The sequence below is a fragment of the Chiloscyllium punctatum genome, chromosome 4, assembly GCF_047496795.1.
Source record: "Chiloscyllium punctatum isolate Juve2018m chromosome 4, sChiPun1.3, whole genome shotgun sequence".
In the NCBI taxonomy this organism is placed as follows: domain Eukaryota; kingdom Metazoa; phylum Chordata; class Chondrichthyes; order Orectolobiformes; family Hemiscylliidae; genus Chiloscyllium; species Chiloscyllium punctatum.
Genome location: NC_092742.1, coordinates 32,339,771 through 32,355,241, shown reverse-complemented (window position 1 = coordinate 32,355,241; position 15,471 = coordinate 32,339,771). Strand labels below are relative to the sequence as shown.

At 42.0% G+C, this 15,471-nt stretch overlaps 1 protein-coding gene across 3 annotated transcripts in view; it reads left to right on the top strand.

Moving 5' to 3' along the window:
* Positions 1-15,471, top strand: part of rin3 (Ras and Rab interactor 3) — a 140,298-nt gene that overhangs the window by 109,159 nt on the left and 15,668 nt on the right. Inside the window, exons 9-10 of one of the 3 annotated variants that reach the window (XM_072568324.1) lie at positions 2,626-2,789; positions 12,096-13,932. In XM_072568324.1, the coding sequence (XP_072424425.1) occupies positions 2,626-2,789; positions 12,096-12,407 (476 nt within the window). In that variant the 3' untranslated portion in view covers positions 12,408-13,932. Of the gene's footprint in view, positions 1-2,625; positions 2,790-5,455; positions 5,717-12,095; positions 13,933-15,471 lie in introns of those variants that run through there. The other 2 variants (XM_072568325.1, XM_072568326.1) reach the window with 2 other exon arrangements.

The following is a 15,471-nucleotide window of genomic DNA, read 5'->3' as shown; positions in this document are numbered from 1 at the left end:
CCCAAACTGGGCATCTCTGAGCAGGTTATTGCTGAGCAGGGACCGTTTGATAGCACTGTTGGTGACACCTTTCATCACTTTACTGATGATTCCGAGTAGAGTGATAGGGCAATAATTGGCTACATTGGAATTGAATTTGGATGGCATTAGATTTTGATTACCTTTTCCTAGTTTTTACGTGCAATTTGAAAAAGAAACACAGTGAATAAAATTGTACATTTATCAGAAAATGGTTACAGTTCTCTGCAAAAATAACTTAGACAGTCCCACTCCCCCACCAATAGTCCTGTGTTTTCTATCTCCATTTAGGTGCTTTTAGAAAATTATTGTTGAATCTGCCTGTACCACACTTTCAGGCAATGCGTTTAGTTCATAACCGTACACTGCATTTTACTTCATGCCATCCATGGTGCTTTAGTCAAACTCCTTATGTCAGCGATTTGAGTCCAACCCACCTGCACTAATGGGACCAGCACCTCTCTATTTACTGTAGCTAGTCATCTCATGACTTTAAGACCTCTATCAAATCTCCGTTCAAGCATCACTTCTCTAAGGCAATCAACTTAGCTTCTCCAATCCATCCATGTCACTAAAACTCCTCATCTTGAACCTATTCCCAGAAATCTTTTTGTGCCCTCCCTACAACCTTCACCCCCTTCCTCTAATGTGGTGCCCAGAGTTGTAGGAAAGGTCAGATGATTTTAGAAGTTCACTATACTTGTTTTTATCCTTTATGCTTCTACAGAATGCCTAATGCAATGTTAACCACTTTCTCAACTTGCCTGGCCACTTTCAACAACTTCTGCACATATATCCCCAGGTTTCTTTGTTCCTGCCTCTGCTTTAGATTATTTTACTGATTGTTTTACATTACCTCACCTCGTGCTTACTACCAAGAAAAATCACTTCGCTTCATTAAATATCATCCATTCCACCAACCTGTCAACGCCGTCTTGAAGTCTATCGTGATTCTGTTCACAATTCACTACTCTTTCAGATTTTGCCATTTGGAAATGCAAAAAATATTTGTTTTCCTTCCATAATATTAAGTCTGGTTTTTAGTATTTTCATTTCTTGCCATCAACAATGAGAGTGGACAGATATGGAGAAGGCGTGCCCTAGTCATAATCTCACTGGACGAGTAATCCAGAACCTTAGGGTAATGTTCTGGGGATATAGGTTTGAATCGAACTATGGCAGATATGACCACGTGGCCCTCTGAAATGACCTCGCAAGCCAATTGGTTCAAGGACAATTAGGAACGGGCAACGCTGACCCAGCAAGCGACACCACATCCCATCAACAAATAAAGAAAAAAAGCAATTGGTATTAGAAGTGAGAATTATAGGGTGGAAAACTTAAAACTTCCAATTGCAACATCATGTTAAAGGTCAATATTTATAACATGCAGCCAGTTATAGCAGTTAATATAATTTTTTGCCAAATTAAACAAGAAACAACAATGTTTCCATTTCTAATCGAAAAATCATTCCACTCAGCTGTATCTATTTGGCAAATTCAGCTATGTTTATGGAACTAGTCACCCTTCGAGTTGACAGATGTTGTATGTCCTTCACCATTTTACAGATTCACGAATCTCCAGTCCTAATACTGGTTAGTTGCAGAGTTGAAAAGGGTAGGAGAGAACAACAAGAGCCAAAAGAAAGATTTGCATTTATACAATACTTCTTGCTGTAGCCAGATGTCTCAAAATACCTCCAATGATGTACTTTTGAAGTGCAGTTACTGTTGTAATGCAGCAGTCAATTTGTGCAAAGTATATTCCCACAAAAAATGATCAGGGTACAGGAGATAGGTCCCCCATTCCTCTTCACAATTATGCGATGAAATCTTTTACATCCAAGCAGAAGTTTAACATCCCATCCAAAAGAAGGAACCTTCAGCAGGGCATTACTCTTTTAACACTACACTGGGGTTAAAGCATGGTTTTTAAGCTCAAATCCTCAAATGAGACTTGAAATGAGAATATCAGGGAATAGAGTCCTACCAACTGAGCCAGAGCTATGGAAGACAAGGATGTGGACAAGAAAGCTGAACAAACTCCTGAGATGGAGTAACTGGTCTTGGCGATGGATGTGCTGTGGGGTTTTGCTTTTAGCATTAGGTAGAAGAGCCCACTGAAGTCATGCAGTGGCTAGTTCAGCCAGAGTGACAGCCAAAAAACAAACATGGATACAGAGCTTTGGTTAAGAGATAAATAAGATGGTAACACAGTAGTTGAAGGAACAAGGATTCAAGAATAGATTTTTAACTGGACATAAAATGAAACTTCAATTAGATTCAAAGAATAATATGTTTGGTATTCCTTAGAATTTTAAATCGAGACAGACGACTGTAAACATAGATATGTAATATATATATAACTTACTTAAGTAGCTAGAGTGAAAGAGTTCATTCAACCAAAGAGCAGTAATGAAATTAATGGACTTGTGCTACTATTGATTTAAAATGATGGATAGTTTTCACAGCTATATGCTTTAAATGTAGTTAACACGCATGTTAAATAACATAATGAAAAATAATACAATTATCCTATCCAGCAATAAATCGTCCTTTAATATAGCTAAATATTGTTGTGAGTTAATGGACTTTGTTCTGTTTCAGGTTATTATTACTTAACAACTACCTATGGCGCCCTAGAACATATCAAACACTATGACAAACACACTGTCACTCGCCAACTTAGTCACGAGATCCAGGACTCAATCCACCAATGGCACAGAAGACGAACTCTGAACATGAAACAAACATCCAGGTCATCCATGCAGGTCAGTGTTATAACAGAAGCCTGGTAAATCTATAAGTAGAAGGAATCACAAGTCGAATATATCTAAGATCATGAAGAGTGTAGAGTACGTTATCCTGTAAGTGGATTTGCCATTGTCCCAGAGCACTGCACTCTCTTTGGAGAGATTTGACAACTGTTGAGTTTAACCTGAGGGTTGTCCATACTCCAGCAGGGTCAGGAAGGTACAGGAAATGAACCTGCGCTGTTGGCATCATTCTGCATCACAAATCAACCAATCAAACTCACCAACCTTCCTATTATCCCGTCACCACTGGTGGTAGAGCTTAATCCACCTTGTCGGCACTTCCCCAAGGGCAATTTCATTTGCCAGTGCTTTAAAATATTTCGTTGATGGCAGATCATTGTCCATGAGGTTGGATGTGCTCGTGGCACCAAAGGAGAAGGAGAGAGAAATCGTCACAGCCAGTGGTGAGAAGTGATGTGCAGTGAATAACAGTGACAGTAGTGGGGATGTGAAACTTGCAGAGCGATGAGGAGTCATCCTGAGATGACAGGTCATGGATGTTCCAGCATCCCCATGGGAGTGGTTCTGGAGCTCCTCATGTGGGGGGCCAGGATTCTCTCCACACATGGGGTGAGGAGCCTGATTTCATACACCCCTCTGCCCTTGCATACTCACTGTGTCCTGTTACAGACTGCCTTCTAATGTAAGGAGAGAAAGAAGGAGTTGAGCGAGATGAGGGCGGGTAGTACACCTGTATCTATAGGCACAGGCAGTGGAAAAATGGTGAGGTTTTCTAAGGGGGGTGTGGAGACAGTGAAAAATCCATACCAGAGTTAGTGACGGGGGAGGTCAAGGGATGGGTGAGAGCTGGTAAAAGGTGATGTTGCAGGACACAGAGATTGGAAGAGCCCGAGTCTTGTTGGCAGCTGGGTGCAGTAGCAGAGATGGAGTGAGTGTGAGGTAGCAGAGAAGAACTTGGTGCTTAACTTGGCACAGCCTATTGTTTGGCAGTACAGGACATTCCTCCGTATACTGGAGATAGCACTGACCTGGCTGGTGACCAGGCTGCCAGGTTCAGGTGTTCCTCTGCTCTTCCCTTGAGAAAATGAGAACAACTCCCTTTGCACTACCCCTTAACTATGACATCAGGTCCCAGTCATAGTACCATCTTCCCCTTTGCTGTTGTCTTCCATAAGCAGCCATGACTGGGCGGGGATAGTTTCAGAATGCCAGTGCTCATCCAGATGCACGGCATATTGAGCATCAGGTGCAAGGGTCTTTAGGCGGATGTCCACTGAGTGGTGAGTTGCTGTGGGAATAGCGGGTTCTGAGATGGAACCAGAACAGTGTGTGAGAGATGGGGCAGGGGAGGTTGTTAACGGCTAGGTTTGCTTCTGTAGGAGTCAATTGAAAAGTTCAAGATCATAAGGAGACTTAACAGGGTAGGTGTGGAAACAATGTTTCCCTTGATGGGAGAATCTGGAACAAGGAGTCATTGTTTAAAAATTAGGCTGTGTCAAATAACGATGCAGGCTCTGAAGACTGAGTAATGCCACAATATGGCCTCATGGCAGAAATCTGCCCAGAAAACTCAAAACCGCTTGGACTTAACATCGAAAAACTATTTTAGTGCCTATTATCTAAATAGGGAAGATTGCAGAGCTCTGAGATGCCAAGGGATCTGTCTGACCTCATGCACGTATCACAAAGGGTCAGTAATGCAAGCGCAGCATGTAATTCAGAAATGAAGTAGAATGCTATTTTTCATGGGAAGAAATTGAATTCACATATGTGCAGATAACTTTTCAGTTATCCATGGCATTGTTGAAACCATATCTGCAGTACAGTGCACAGTATTGGTCTCCCTTTTTAAGTAAGCTCATGAGCACATTGAGGCAGTTTAGAGAATGTTTACTTTGACTTGGGGAATAGGGTGTTTCTTTTATTCATTCATGGGACATGGGCATTGCTGGCTGGCCAGCATTTATTCCCCATCCCTAGCTGTCCCTGAGCTGCTTTCTTGAACCACAACATATGCTGTAGGTTGATCCACACTGATTGCAGATAGGGAGGGAATTCTAGGATTTTGATCCAGTGACAGTGAAGGAACGGCAATATATTTCCAAGTCAGGATGGTGAGTGGCTTGGAGGGGAATTTGAAGATGGTCATGTTCCCATGTGTCTGCTGCCCTTGTTCTTCTAGATGTAAGTGGTTGTGGGTTTGAAAGGTGCTGTCTGAGGATCTGTAGTGAATTTCTGCAATGCATTTTGTAGGCACATATTGCTGCTATTGAGCATTGATGGTGGAGGGAGTGGATGCAGTGCGAATCAGGCAAGCTGCTTTGTCCTGGATGGTGTCAAGATTCTTGAATGTTGTTGGAGCTAAATCCATCCGGGCAACTGGGGAGTATTCCAATACATTCTTAACTCGTGCCTTTTAAATTATGGACAGGCATTGGAGAGTCCGGGGGTGATTTACTTGCCACAATATTTCGGGCATCTGACCTATTGTTGTAGCCACTGTGTTTATGTGGTAGGTCCAGTTGAGTATCTGGTTAGTGGTAACCACAGAATGTTGATCCTGAGGAATTCAGTGATGGTAACACCATTGACTGTCAAGAGGGGTGGTTAGATTGTCTCTTATTGGAGGTGGTCATTGACTTGCATTTACATCTTTTAAGGAAAGGCTGGACTGGCTATGGTTACATCTGCAGGAATTCAGGAGTCGATTAAAAAGTTCAAGATCATGAGGAGACTTGACAGGGTAGGTGTGGAAACAATGTTTCCCTTGATGGGAGAATCTAGAACAAGGAGTCATTATTTAAAAATTTGGGCGTTGCCCATTAAAGACAGAAATAAGGAGATTTATTTCCCACAGAGGGTTCTGAGTCTTTGTAACTCTCTTCTTCAAGAGGCAGTGGAGGCAAAATTGTTGAATATTTTTATAGCAAAGGTAGACAGTTTCTTAATAAATAGAGGGGTGAAAGATTACCGGGGTAGGCAGGAATATGGAGTTAAGATTAAGATCTAATCAGGTCTGGCTTTATCAAGTAACGATGCAGGCTCAGATGACTGAGTGACCTACTTTGGCTCCTGTCAGTCCCCTTTAACCTACATGGGGGAGCGCCAGGCATCCAAGGATAGTGCACCGTATGTAGAGAACTGACACAATGGTTCTCCTCTCCATTCTCTCTGCGCTGGAGCACTGAACATTCCTGAGAGCAGGAAAATCTCTTCATCAGATCCAGGCCTCATAAAGTTAAATCTGAACACATTTATCTGCCTTGCATACATCTGCAAGTTATAACTCCATGTACAGTAATGAAACACTGCTGGAAATTTGGGCAAGAGTTCAGTTTAATCACAAGACAAAGCAGAGTCTGCCAACCCAGTTGTGAGCTCAGATTAAACTCTCAAAGGGCTGAACTCAATTTTTGAAGCAGAAATCAAACCAGTTGATTACATCAAGAGGTTTCCTGTGGGCACAGTATTTATGGCCACGTGTGTCATATCCTATGAAATGGAGGATAACCACACAATTCACAACATAGTTTATAGTGTTACTTTTCAAAGCAATTTTAAGGTTTCACTGTAAGAAATAAAGATATTTTTGTGAAAATTTACTATATTGATATTTCAGGATGCAAGCATTTAAAATGATTAGTAACTCAGTTCAAAAACCAAAATGAAGAGACAAAACAACTTTTTTAATGACACAGTTTAGATGTTCTAATCAGATAGGATACTGTTTCCCCATCTCTAGGGGAAAATACAATTCTCCGTGTAAGTAATCCTGCACATTTTATGGATGCTGTAATGGAATACTAAGATGTCAAATATACAGTCATGGATGTGGACAATAGGGTTTTCTATTCTTCTAATCTTCGCAGAAACCTCACAGTGACCTACCTCATTTCAACCTAGTAATTGTCCATCTTGTCCAGTTATAATCTTGACAGCTTTTGTGGAGAACTGAAGGACGGCGGTTGACTAAGTGGAGGAACTCTAAATTGCTAGTAATTAGCAGAGACAAATAAGCAGTGTAGTGGATAGACCCATTGATCTTTAAGATCCACACAGGAAATCCCCCATTTGAGTGATCTTAATGATAGTCTTCAGAATCAACCCTGACTTTGGCAGGAAGCTTTCCCTCTGCTTTCAATCCGACCCATTTCAAGGTTAGATGGGCTTACCGTTATTTTATTATCTCATTTCCCCCTCACTGAGGAGAGCTTTGATAGACGGCAAATGTCAGAATCGAGAAACAACTTGAATAAGTTGGCAGGGACAATAGCTGAATCCAATCTGTGCTGCATGAGCGTAAAAAAATGTTAACGTTATGCGCTGTAGTTAAATCATCCCCAGATGATCTTTAAATGGAAAGATTTCTGCTGAGGAGGGGAAACGACTTGAGTGCGACACACAGTGATTTGTGGCCTAAGTCTGCCTCACAATTATATCTAAACAGTTGCATCCTGCACATCATTTATTCGATCCAAGGGATGTATTTACATGTCATATCCTGCTTATTATAAATAATGAACAGCAGATTTATTGAAGAAACAATTGAAGTCTCAATGTGGAAAATTTGAGTGTTTGAATTGAATTGAATTTAATTAATTTTATTATCACATGTACTCACATGAGCACAACGAAAAGTTTATAAGTTGCCATTCACAGTGCCACCTTTGGTATAAGGTACCTAGGTACAGATTCTTCAGTCCAACCTTTTTGGGAAAAGAATAGAAAAATTAAAAAAATTAAAAGTCCAGCTTTAGAGATCATAGAAATAAATTTGAAATTAGAAAATAGAATAACACTTCTTGCAACCTAGTCTATGCTGGCTACCAGCCTCCAGACTGAACTAGGCCTTTACTCCACAGGCAGATTCAATCAACTGTAACTGCAGAACGTTATGATTTTAATGTGAGATCTGGCTGCTCCTAATCTGCCAGTCAGCAGCAGTTCAGGGCCTCGAATTGTGAAGGCTCCGTTTGCATCCAGCTGGGTTTTCCAGTCTCACCTGTAGCATTGATGCTTCCATGCAGCTATCATGGGCAAGGATAGTGAAGAGGAGGAGCACACAGGGCATACCCCTTCTAATTACCACGTCAGCTCTGGCATTCAGGAAAGAGTTCAAAGATGTCAGAAGGGTGTTGCCAGTCATGCCCAGGGGTGAACAATCATGTCAGGAGTTTGCAGCAGGTTGTTGTTTGGAGGGGTCTCAATGGCGGATGTTAAGTAAGGGGTTGTGGGTTAATCGCATTAGGGAATATGGTAGGGGGTGGTGAGGGGGTGGAGTTGGATAGCTGTTGGGGACTCTGATTGATGGGCCATCAGTTTGAGAGGGATTCAGATGTTAGGTAGTTAGGTCAGGAAGGATCAATGGGTTAAGTAGTTGCATCAGGAGTGTGATCTGTTTGGGGGCCTGATTGAGGTTGTAGGAGGCTATATGTGGGATGTGGGAGATTGGGCAATGGATCTTTCTCAGACTGGCTGGGCATCACGAGTTATGAGAATTATATTGGGGCCTCAACTCTTTTCAATTTATATAAAAGACTTTGATGAAGGGACTGAAGTTAACATTGCTACATTCGCCGAAGACACCAAGTAGGAAACAGAATTGCAAAGAGGACACATGGAACCTACAAAGGGATATAGATTAATTAAGTGAGTGGGCAAAGACCTGGCAAATAGAGTATAATGTGGGAAAATGGGAAGTTTTTACAGATAGAATGAAAACAAAGCATATTATCAAAGTAGAGGTTGCAGAGTTCTGAGATACAGAGGGATCTGCATGTTCTGGTGCGTGAATCGCAGAAGGTAAGTGTGCAGGTGCAGAAAGAAATCAGGAAAGTTAATTGAGTGATGTGTTTTATTACAAGGGGAATTGAGGCAAGAGTCAGGAGGTTATGCTTCATGTATGTTGGGCATTTTGAGATCACATCTGGAATAACGTGCATAGCACTAGTTACTGTACGGAAGGATGTCATAGAGTCATAATGATCTCCAGCATGGAAAATGACCCTTCAGCCCATCAAACCTGCACTGGTCAAAATCAACCACCTCACTGTTCTAGTCCCAATGTCCAGCACTTGGCCCATAGCATTGGCATTACCATAGACCATAAAAGAAGGAAACAAAATTAGGCCATTCAGACCATCAAAATTGCTCTACCATACGATTGTAGCTTCTATGTTTCTCAACGTCATTCTCCTGCCTTCTCCCTATAACTCTAGATCCCCTTACTAATCAAGGACCTACCTATCATTCTTCAATATCCTCAATAACTTGGACTCCACAGCCTTCTGCAGCAATGAATTTCACAAAGTCACCACGCTCTGGCTGAAAAGAAATTCTCCTCATCTCAGTCTAAAGCGTCATCCCTTCACTCTGAAGCTGTGCCCTTGGGTTCTAGTCTCTCCTACTAGTAGAAACATCTTCTCCATAACCACTCTATCCAACCTTCTCAGTATTCTGTAAATTTCAATGAGGTTCCTCTTCCTCCTTCTAAACTCCACTGAATACAGATCCACCAGAACCACTCCTCATATGACAAGCCGTCATTATTAGGATCACTCTTGTGAACCTCCTCTGGATCTCCTCCAACATCAGCACATTCTTCCTTAGATACCGGACCCAAAACTGCTCACAATATTCCAAATGCGGTCTGACCAGAGCCTTATAGACCCTCAGCAGTACGTTCCTTCTCTTGTATTCTATCCGTCTTGAAATGAATGCCAACATTACATTTGCCTTCCTAACCGTCAACTGAGCCTACATGTTATCCTTAAGAGAATCTTGAACAAGGAATCTTAAGACCCTTTGTGCTTCAGATTTCTGAAGCCTTTCCCCATCTCTAAAATAGTCTATGCCTCTATCCTTCCACGCAAAGTGCATAACTTTACAGAACAAATACACATCTAAATGCATTTTTCTCAGATCCCCTCCTGTCCCTTACAGTAAATCTGTGCTGCCCAGTAATTGATCCCTCCACCAAGTGAAGAAGGGCCTTCCTGACGACCCTGTCTATGCCCCTCATAATTTCATACCCCACCTCAAGTCTCAAGCCGCAGAAAAACAACCCCAGTCTATCTGTTCTCTCTTGTTGATGTGTTGGAAGCAGTTCAGAGATGTTTTACTGGTCAATTACCTGGCAGATTGCCTTATGAAGAAAGGCAAATCCTGTATCTTCTGCAGTTTAGAAGAGTCAGATGTGACTGAATTCAAACATGTGAGATCCTGAGGTAAGTCGACTGGGTGGATGTGTAAAGGCTGTTTCCTCTTATTAGAGACCCTAGAATGAGAGTTCAGAGATTCCAGTGATGAGGGGTCTATCTTATATGAAGAGAGATGGAGCAATTTAGGGCTATACCCTCTGGAGGTGAAAAAAATGAGAGTAGATCTAATGAAGGATCTAAGATGCTAAAAGGAATTGACCAAGTAGATATAGAAAAGATGTTTTCTCATCTGCAGCAATCAAGAACGAGAGATCATGGTTTTACGGTAAGTGATAATAAATTTAAAACATGAGACAAGGAGAAATTGCTTCTCTCAAAGAGTCATAAATCTGTGCAATTCATTACCCCTGGGGGTGTGATGAATGCTGGGACTTTGAGTAAATATAAACAGTATTTGAAATGGAGTGAAGGGTAATGGAGAGCAGGCAGGAGAGTGGAGTTGAGACTGAGATGAGATCAGCCATGATCATATCAAATGAAGCAGCAGCAGAATTGACAGGCTGAACGCCCCTAATTCTTATGTTTCAAACTAAGGGGTCACCTATTTAAGACAGAAATGAGGAAAGAAATATTCTCTCAGAGGGTTGTGAGTCTTGGTAATTCTCTTCCTCAAAAAGAGTGGATGCAGAATATTTAAATGTTTTTACCTTAGAGGGAGATAGATTCTCAGTTACCAAGGGAGGGAAGATTATCGAGGTACGCAGAAAAGTATAGTTCAGGTTAAAATCAGATCTGCCCAATCTTGTTAAATGTCAGAGCAGGCTCAAAAGGGCAGAGTGGCCTACTCTTACACACATATGAACAAGGAGCATGTTCAAGTTACACTCGTAATCACTGAGGCACGCCAGCAATCGAGCAATGTAGCAATTGCAGGGGTAAGTGTCACATAGTAAATCCAAGTCTCTAACACTGAGCTCAGAGACAGTTGCAGAGGATCATATACAGTTTAGACCAGCCCATTCAAAGTTTCAACTTCCTTGACACCTCCACTGCATATGCACCATGTCAATACTCCCCTGGGGTCCTGAAGTGTAACAGCTGTAATCATTTATGTAAGAAAGGCATTGCTTTCTTGGCAGAGTTTTGGAACTATTCAATTCCACGTAAGCTTTTCAACCTTTGCTGAAAAGCTGTCTGTGCAGGAGGCAAGAATTACTTTTTACTTTACAGCATTGCAAGCTGGCAAACCTATCTTCCTCATATGTGTTCCTTCATACTTCTGTTCACTGAAAAATCCACTTGACTGTGTGGTATGATAGATTGTCTACCGTGGCCTTTCTGATCACAAGGTCACAACATGGAAAGCTTGTCCTGTGTTAATAAAGGGAGTGTTAATATACTTGGTGCAGGGGTAAAACTGGTAACAGCCTCTCCCATCATGATCTTGGAAAAGAAAGATGTCCTCTGGACTCTAGCACCTACTTGTTTTTTAGAGCTTCTCACTTAGACCATAAGACATAGGAGCAGAAATTAGGCCACTCAGCCCATCAAGTCTCCTCCACCATTCAAGTATGGCTGATAAGTTTCTCAATCCCATTCTCCCACTTTCTCCCCATAACCCTTGATCCCCTTGACACTCAAGAACCTATCTATCTCAGTCTTAAATATACTCAATAATCTGGCCTCCACAGCCTTCTGTGGCAATACATTCCATAGATATACCACTCTCTGGCTGAAGACGTTTCTCCTTATCTCGATTCTAATAGGTCTTCCTTTGTCCCTCTCAACAATATTCATCCAAACATTTGCCAAATATGGAAAAAAAAGTAGATTTTCTTTGAAAATGAATGAATGATCGTTCCTATGATGCTGAATGCTCAATGCAGACAAATTTCTACAAGATGTTGATATTTCTAACCAGGCCTGACCAAGTACAATATTACACACCTCAGGTGCAAGTAGGACTTGAACTGAGGACCCCCAACTTGGAGGTAGGGGCTCCACCAGTCTTTTTTAATGAGATGCTATTCTAGTTATGGTGTATGGCTCCCTCTGCTGGTCAGAACTGCAACAGCTTGCTGCAATTATGCCTTCATTTGTTTCCAGTGATTTATACATCATCCCTTTGGTCTTTTTGTAGGATTTCCTGAGTATACACTTTTTAGAGCTTGAATCTAATGTCAAAACATTTGCCATAAGCTCAGAGACAACCGCAGAGAAGCTGTCCAGTCAGTGTGCTGAAAAGTTTGGCATCTCAGAGACCGAGGATTACTGCTTGCATCTTGTCGTGGAGCAGAGGAGCCTGCAATTGGCTGCTGATGCGATGCCTCACTGCCTCAAGAACATCCTTCACAAGAGCCAGCCACAAAGGGACTATTATTTTATATACAAGCAGATCGACCAGTTGGAGCAAGCAACAAACCCTCCAATAAAGAACCTCCCGACCTTTTGACTTTATAACAGTGAAGTGATGGAGCTGCATTAATTTTCTGAGAATCAGGAGAAGGAAAAGGATACAATATTTTGCTTGAAAATGCTTGGAGTCCTACGTGAAAGCAAGAAATCCTGGAAATTCGCGGTAGCCCAGTGAGCATCTGAAAGGGGTTAGTTCGATTCATGTTTCAAATCTGACCCTTTATCAGAGCTTCAACTTAATTTTCGTATTAGTTTAGGAAATATTAAATATTTCTGGATTTTTTTCCTTGATATTTTGGAATGTTTTTAAACCAGTTCTATTTATACATTTCATATGGTCACATTTGTCTTTTGAGTTGTATTTCTCTGCTTTCCATCTTCATTATTGTAAATGGAGACACATCGAAGGGAGAGTTTGTCGAAGGTAGACTTGAGGGAACTAAAACTTGTCAAAGGGATGGTGTGAGAAACACATGTTTAAAACTAACTTTATGGTTGCCTCAAAATATTATGGTCCAGTCACAAAAAAATGACAACATCAGTAAAGTGACTTTCTGTGGCCCTGATGGATATGCAGTTCTGGTCCTGTCATTGTTGGTACACCAGGGAATGGCTGTGTGACCTTCAGGTGGTTAATGATTATCTGATCCTTGAGATAGATCTGTTTGATTGAGTGGTGACATGTTTGGCTGATCAGTGATGCTGATAGGCCACACAAGAAAGTACCTTGTGGTCTGCTGCTAGCAATGTGCGTCACTAGTATTCATAGCTTAGTGGGGACAGTTTGATAAAGACAGTGGTGCACAGCAACAGCCTGCTATGTTTCGTTTGTTCCATTGGTAACTTTGTAGCAGGAAGATATACTAATGGGGGATTTCATAGCCACTGAAATCAGACAAACCTTTTACTGGTCAAAGTATATTGCAACAGATTGGTTAAAGAGGTTAGTTATGAGGAGATCTTTAAACAAGGAGAGGTGCTGGATAAAGTGTTAGGGTGGAATTTCTTAAGACAGAGATGTCTGGAGTGACGTCTGTCTATGGAAGAATGGATAAGGGCCCAGGGATGGAGGACCCATTGTGTTCTTAAACGATTGTAATCCCAAAGATGGATAGAGGGACAATGGGGTCAAAGCCACAAATATATTTGAACCAGAGGATCAGAAATAAAAATTGAGGCATTGGTGGACTTGTATCCACGTGGGCGAACAGATCAAGGTATGGGAATGTAGATTTGAATGAGATATGGGTTTTGAAACATGGAAGATGGAGGGTTGGTCAGGAGAGAACTGGTCAAATCTGGGTTTAACTAAATCCTGAATGAAGGTGGCAGATATACTGAAACAGCAAGAATGGCCATTGTTATAGAGATAATTCTTATAAACTCCATTCTATTACAGTATTTCTCATGTTTATGAACAAGAAATGACCAAAGCTTCACTTTTAAAAACCAACACAAGGTGGTCTTGCATACTTAGCAAAATTATGTATTTCACTTGATAACATTAGATTGTAAATATCAGGAGGCATTTTTTGCCTGAAATTAAAGTATTATCAAATGACTCTCTGATATGATTATTGCTGTTTCCTTTAACACATACAAATTATTGGGATGAGTGGAATAGGCTTTGGATAACCTTTTCACCATGTCAGCTATCTAGCTGTCTCAAGAAACCTTACAAAGTGCATTGTAAAGAGACTTCACACATGAGACAGACAGCACTCTGACCAACCATAGGAGATCCTCTTTCGAATGGTGCTGGCTAAAATATTGAGGAGGGTAGGTTGTCAGACCCGGTTTGAGATTGTTGCTGCACAGTTAATGTCCACTTCAGCAATTACAATCATTCCCTATCATTAAGAAAACGTTCAAACAAAAGTGACGTGAGCATCAATATCAGTCTCAATCCTAGTCTGGGCATTTCACAATACAGGATTATGCAATACATAAACAGTTGGCATGGGACATACATCATATACTTCACACGATGGAGAGTGGGTGTATACTGTACATGACGGGGCAGTGGGTATATACTGTACATGATGGGGTAGTGCGTGTATGCTGTACACGATGGGTCAGTGGGTATATACTGTACATGATGGTGCAGTGGGTATATACTGTACACGACGGGGTAGTGGGTATATACTGTACATGATGGGGTAGTGCGTGTATGCTGTACACGATGGGTCAGTGGGTGTATACTGTACACGACGGGGCAGTGGGTATATACTGTACACGACGGGGTAGTGGGTATATACTGTACATGATGGGGCAGTGGGTGTACACTGTACACGACGGGGGAGTGGGTGTATACTGTACACGACGGGGGAGTGGGTATATACTGTACACGATGGGGCAGTGGGTGTATACTGTACACGACGGGGGAGTGGGTATATACTGTACATGACGGGGCAGTGGGTATATACTGTACATGATGGGGTAGTGGGTGTATGCTGTACACGATGGGTCAGTGGGTATATACTGTACACGATGGGGCAGTGGGTATATACTGTACATGATGGGGCAGTGGGTGTATACTGTACACGACGGGGCAGTGGGTATATACTGTACACGACGGGGTAGTGGGTGTATACTGTACATCTTGGGGCAGTGGGTATATACTGTACACGATGGGGCAGTGGGTGTATACTGTACACGACGGGGGAGTGGGTATATACTGTACATGACGGGGCAGTGGGTATATACTGTACACGATGGGGCAGCGTGTATATACTGTACACAACGGGAGTGGGTGTATACTGTACACGACGGGGGAGTGGGTGTATGCTGTACACAATGGGGCAGTGGGTATATACTGTACACGATGGGCAGTGGGTGTACACTGTACACGACGGGGGAGTGGGTGTATACTGTACACGACGGGGGAGTGGGTATATACTGTACACGATGGGGCAGTGGGTGTATACTGTACACGACGGGGGAGTGGGTATATACTGTACATGACGGGGCAGTGGGTATATACTGTACATGATGGGGTAGTGGGTGTATGCTGTACACGATGGGTCAGTGGGTATATACTGTACACGATGGGGCAGTGGGTATATACTGTACATGATGGGGCAGTGGGTGTATACTGTACA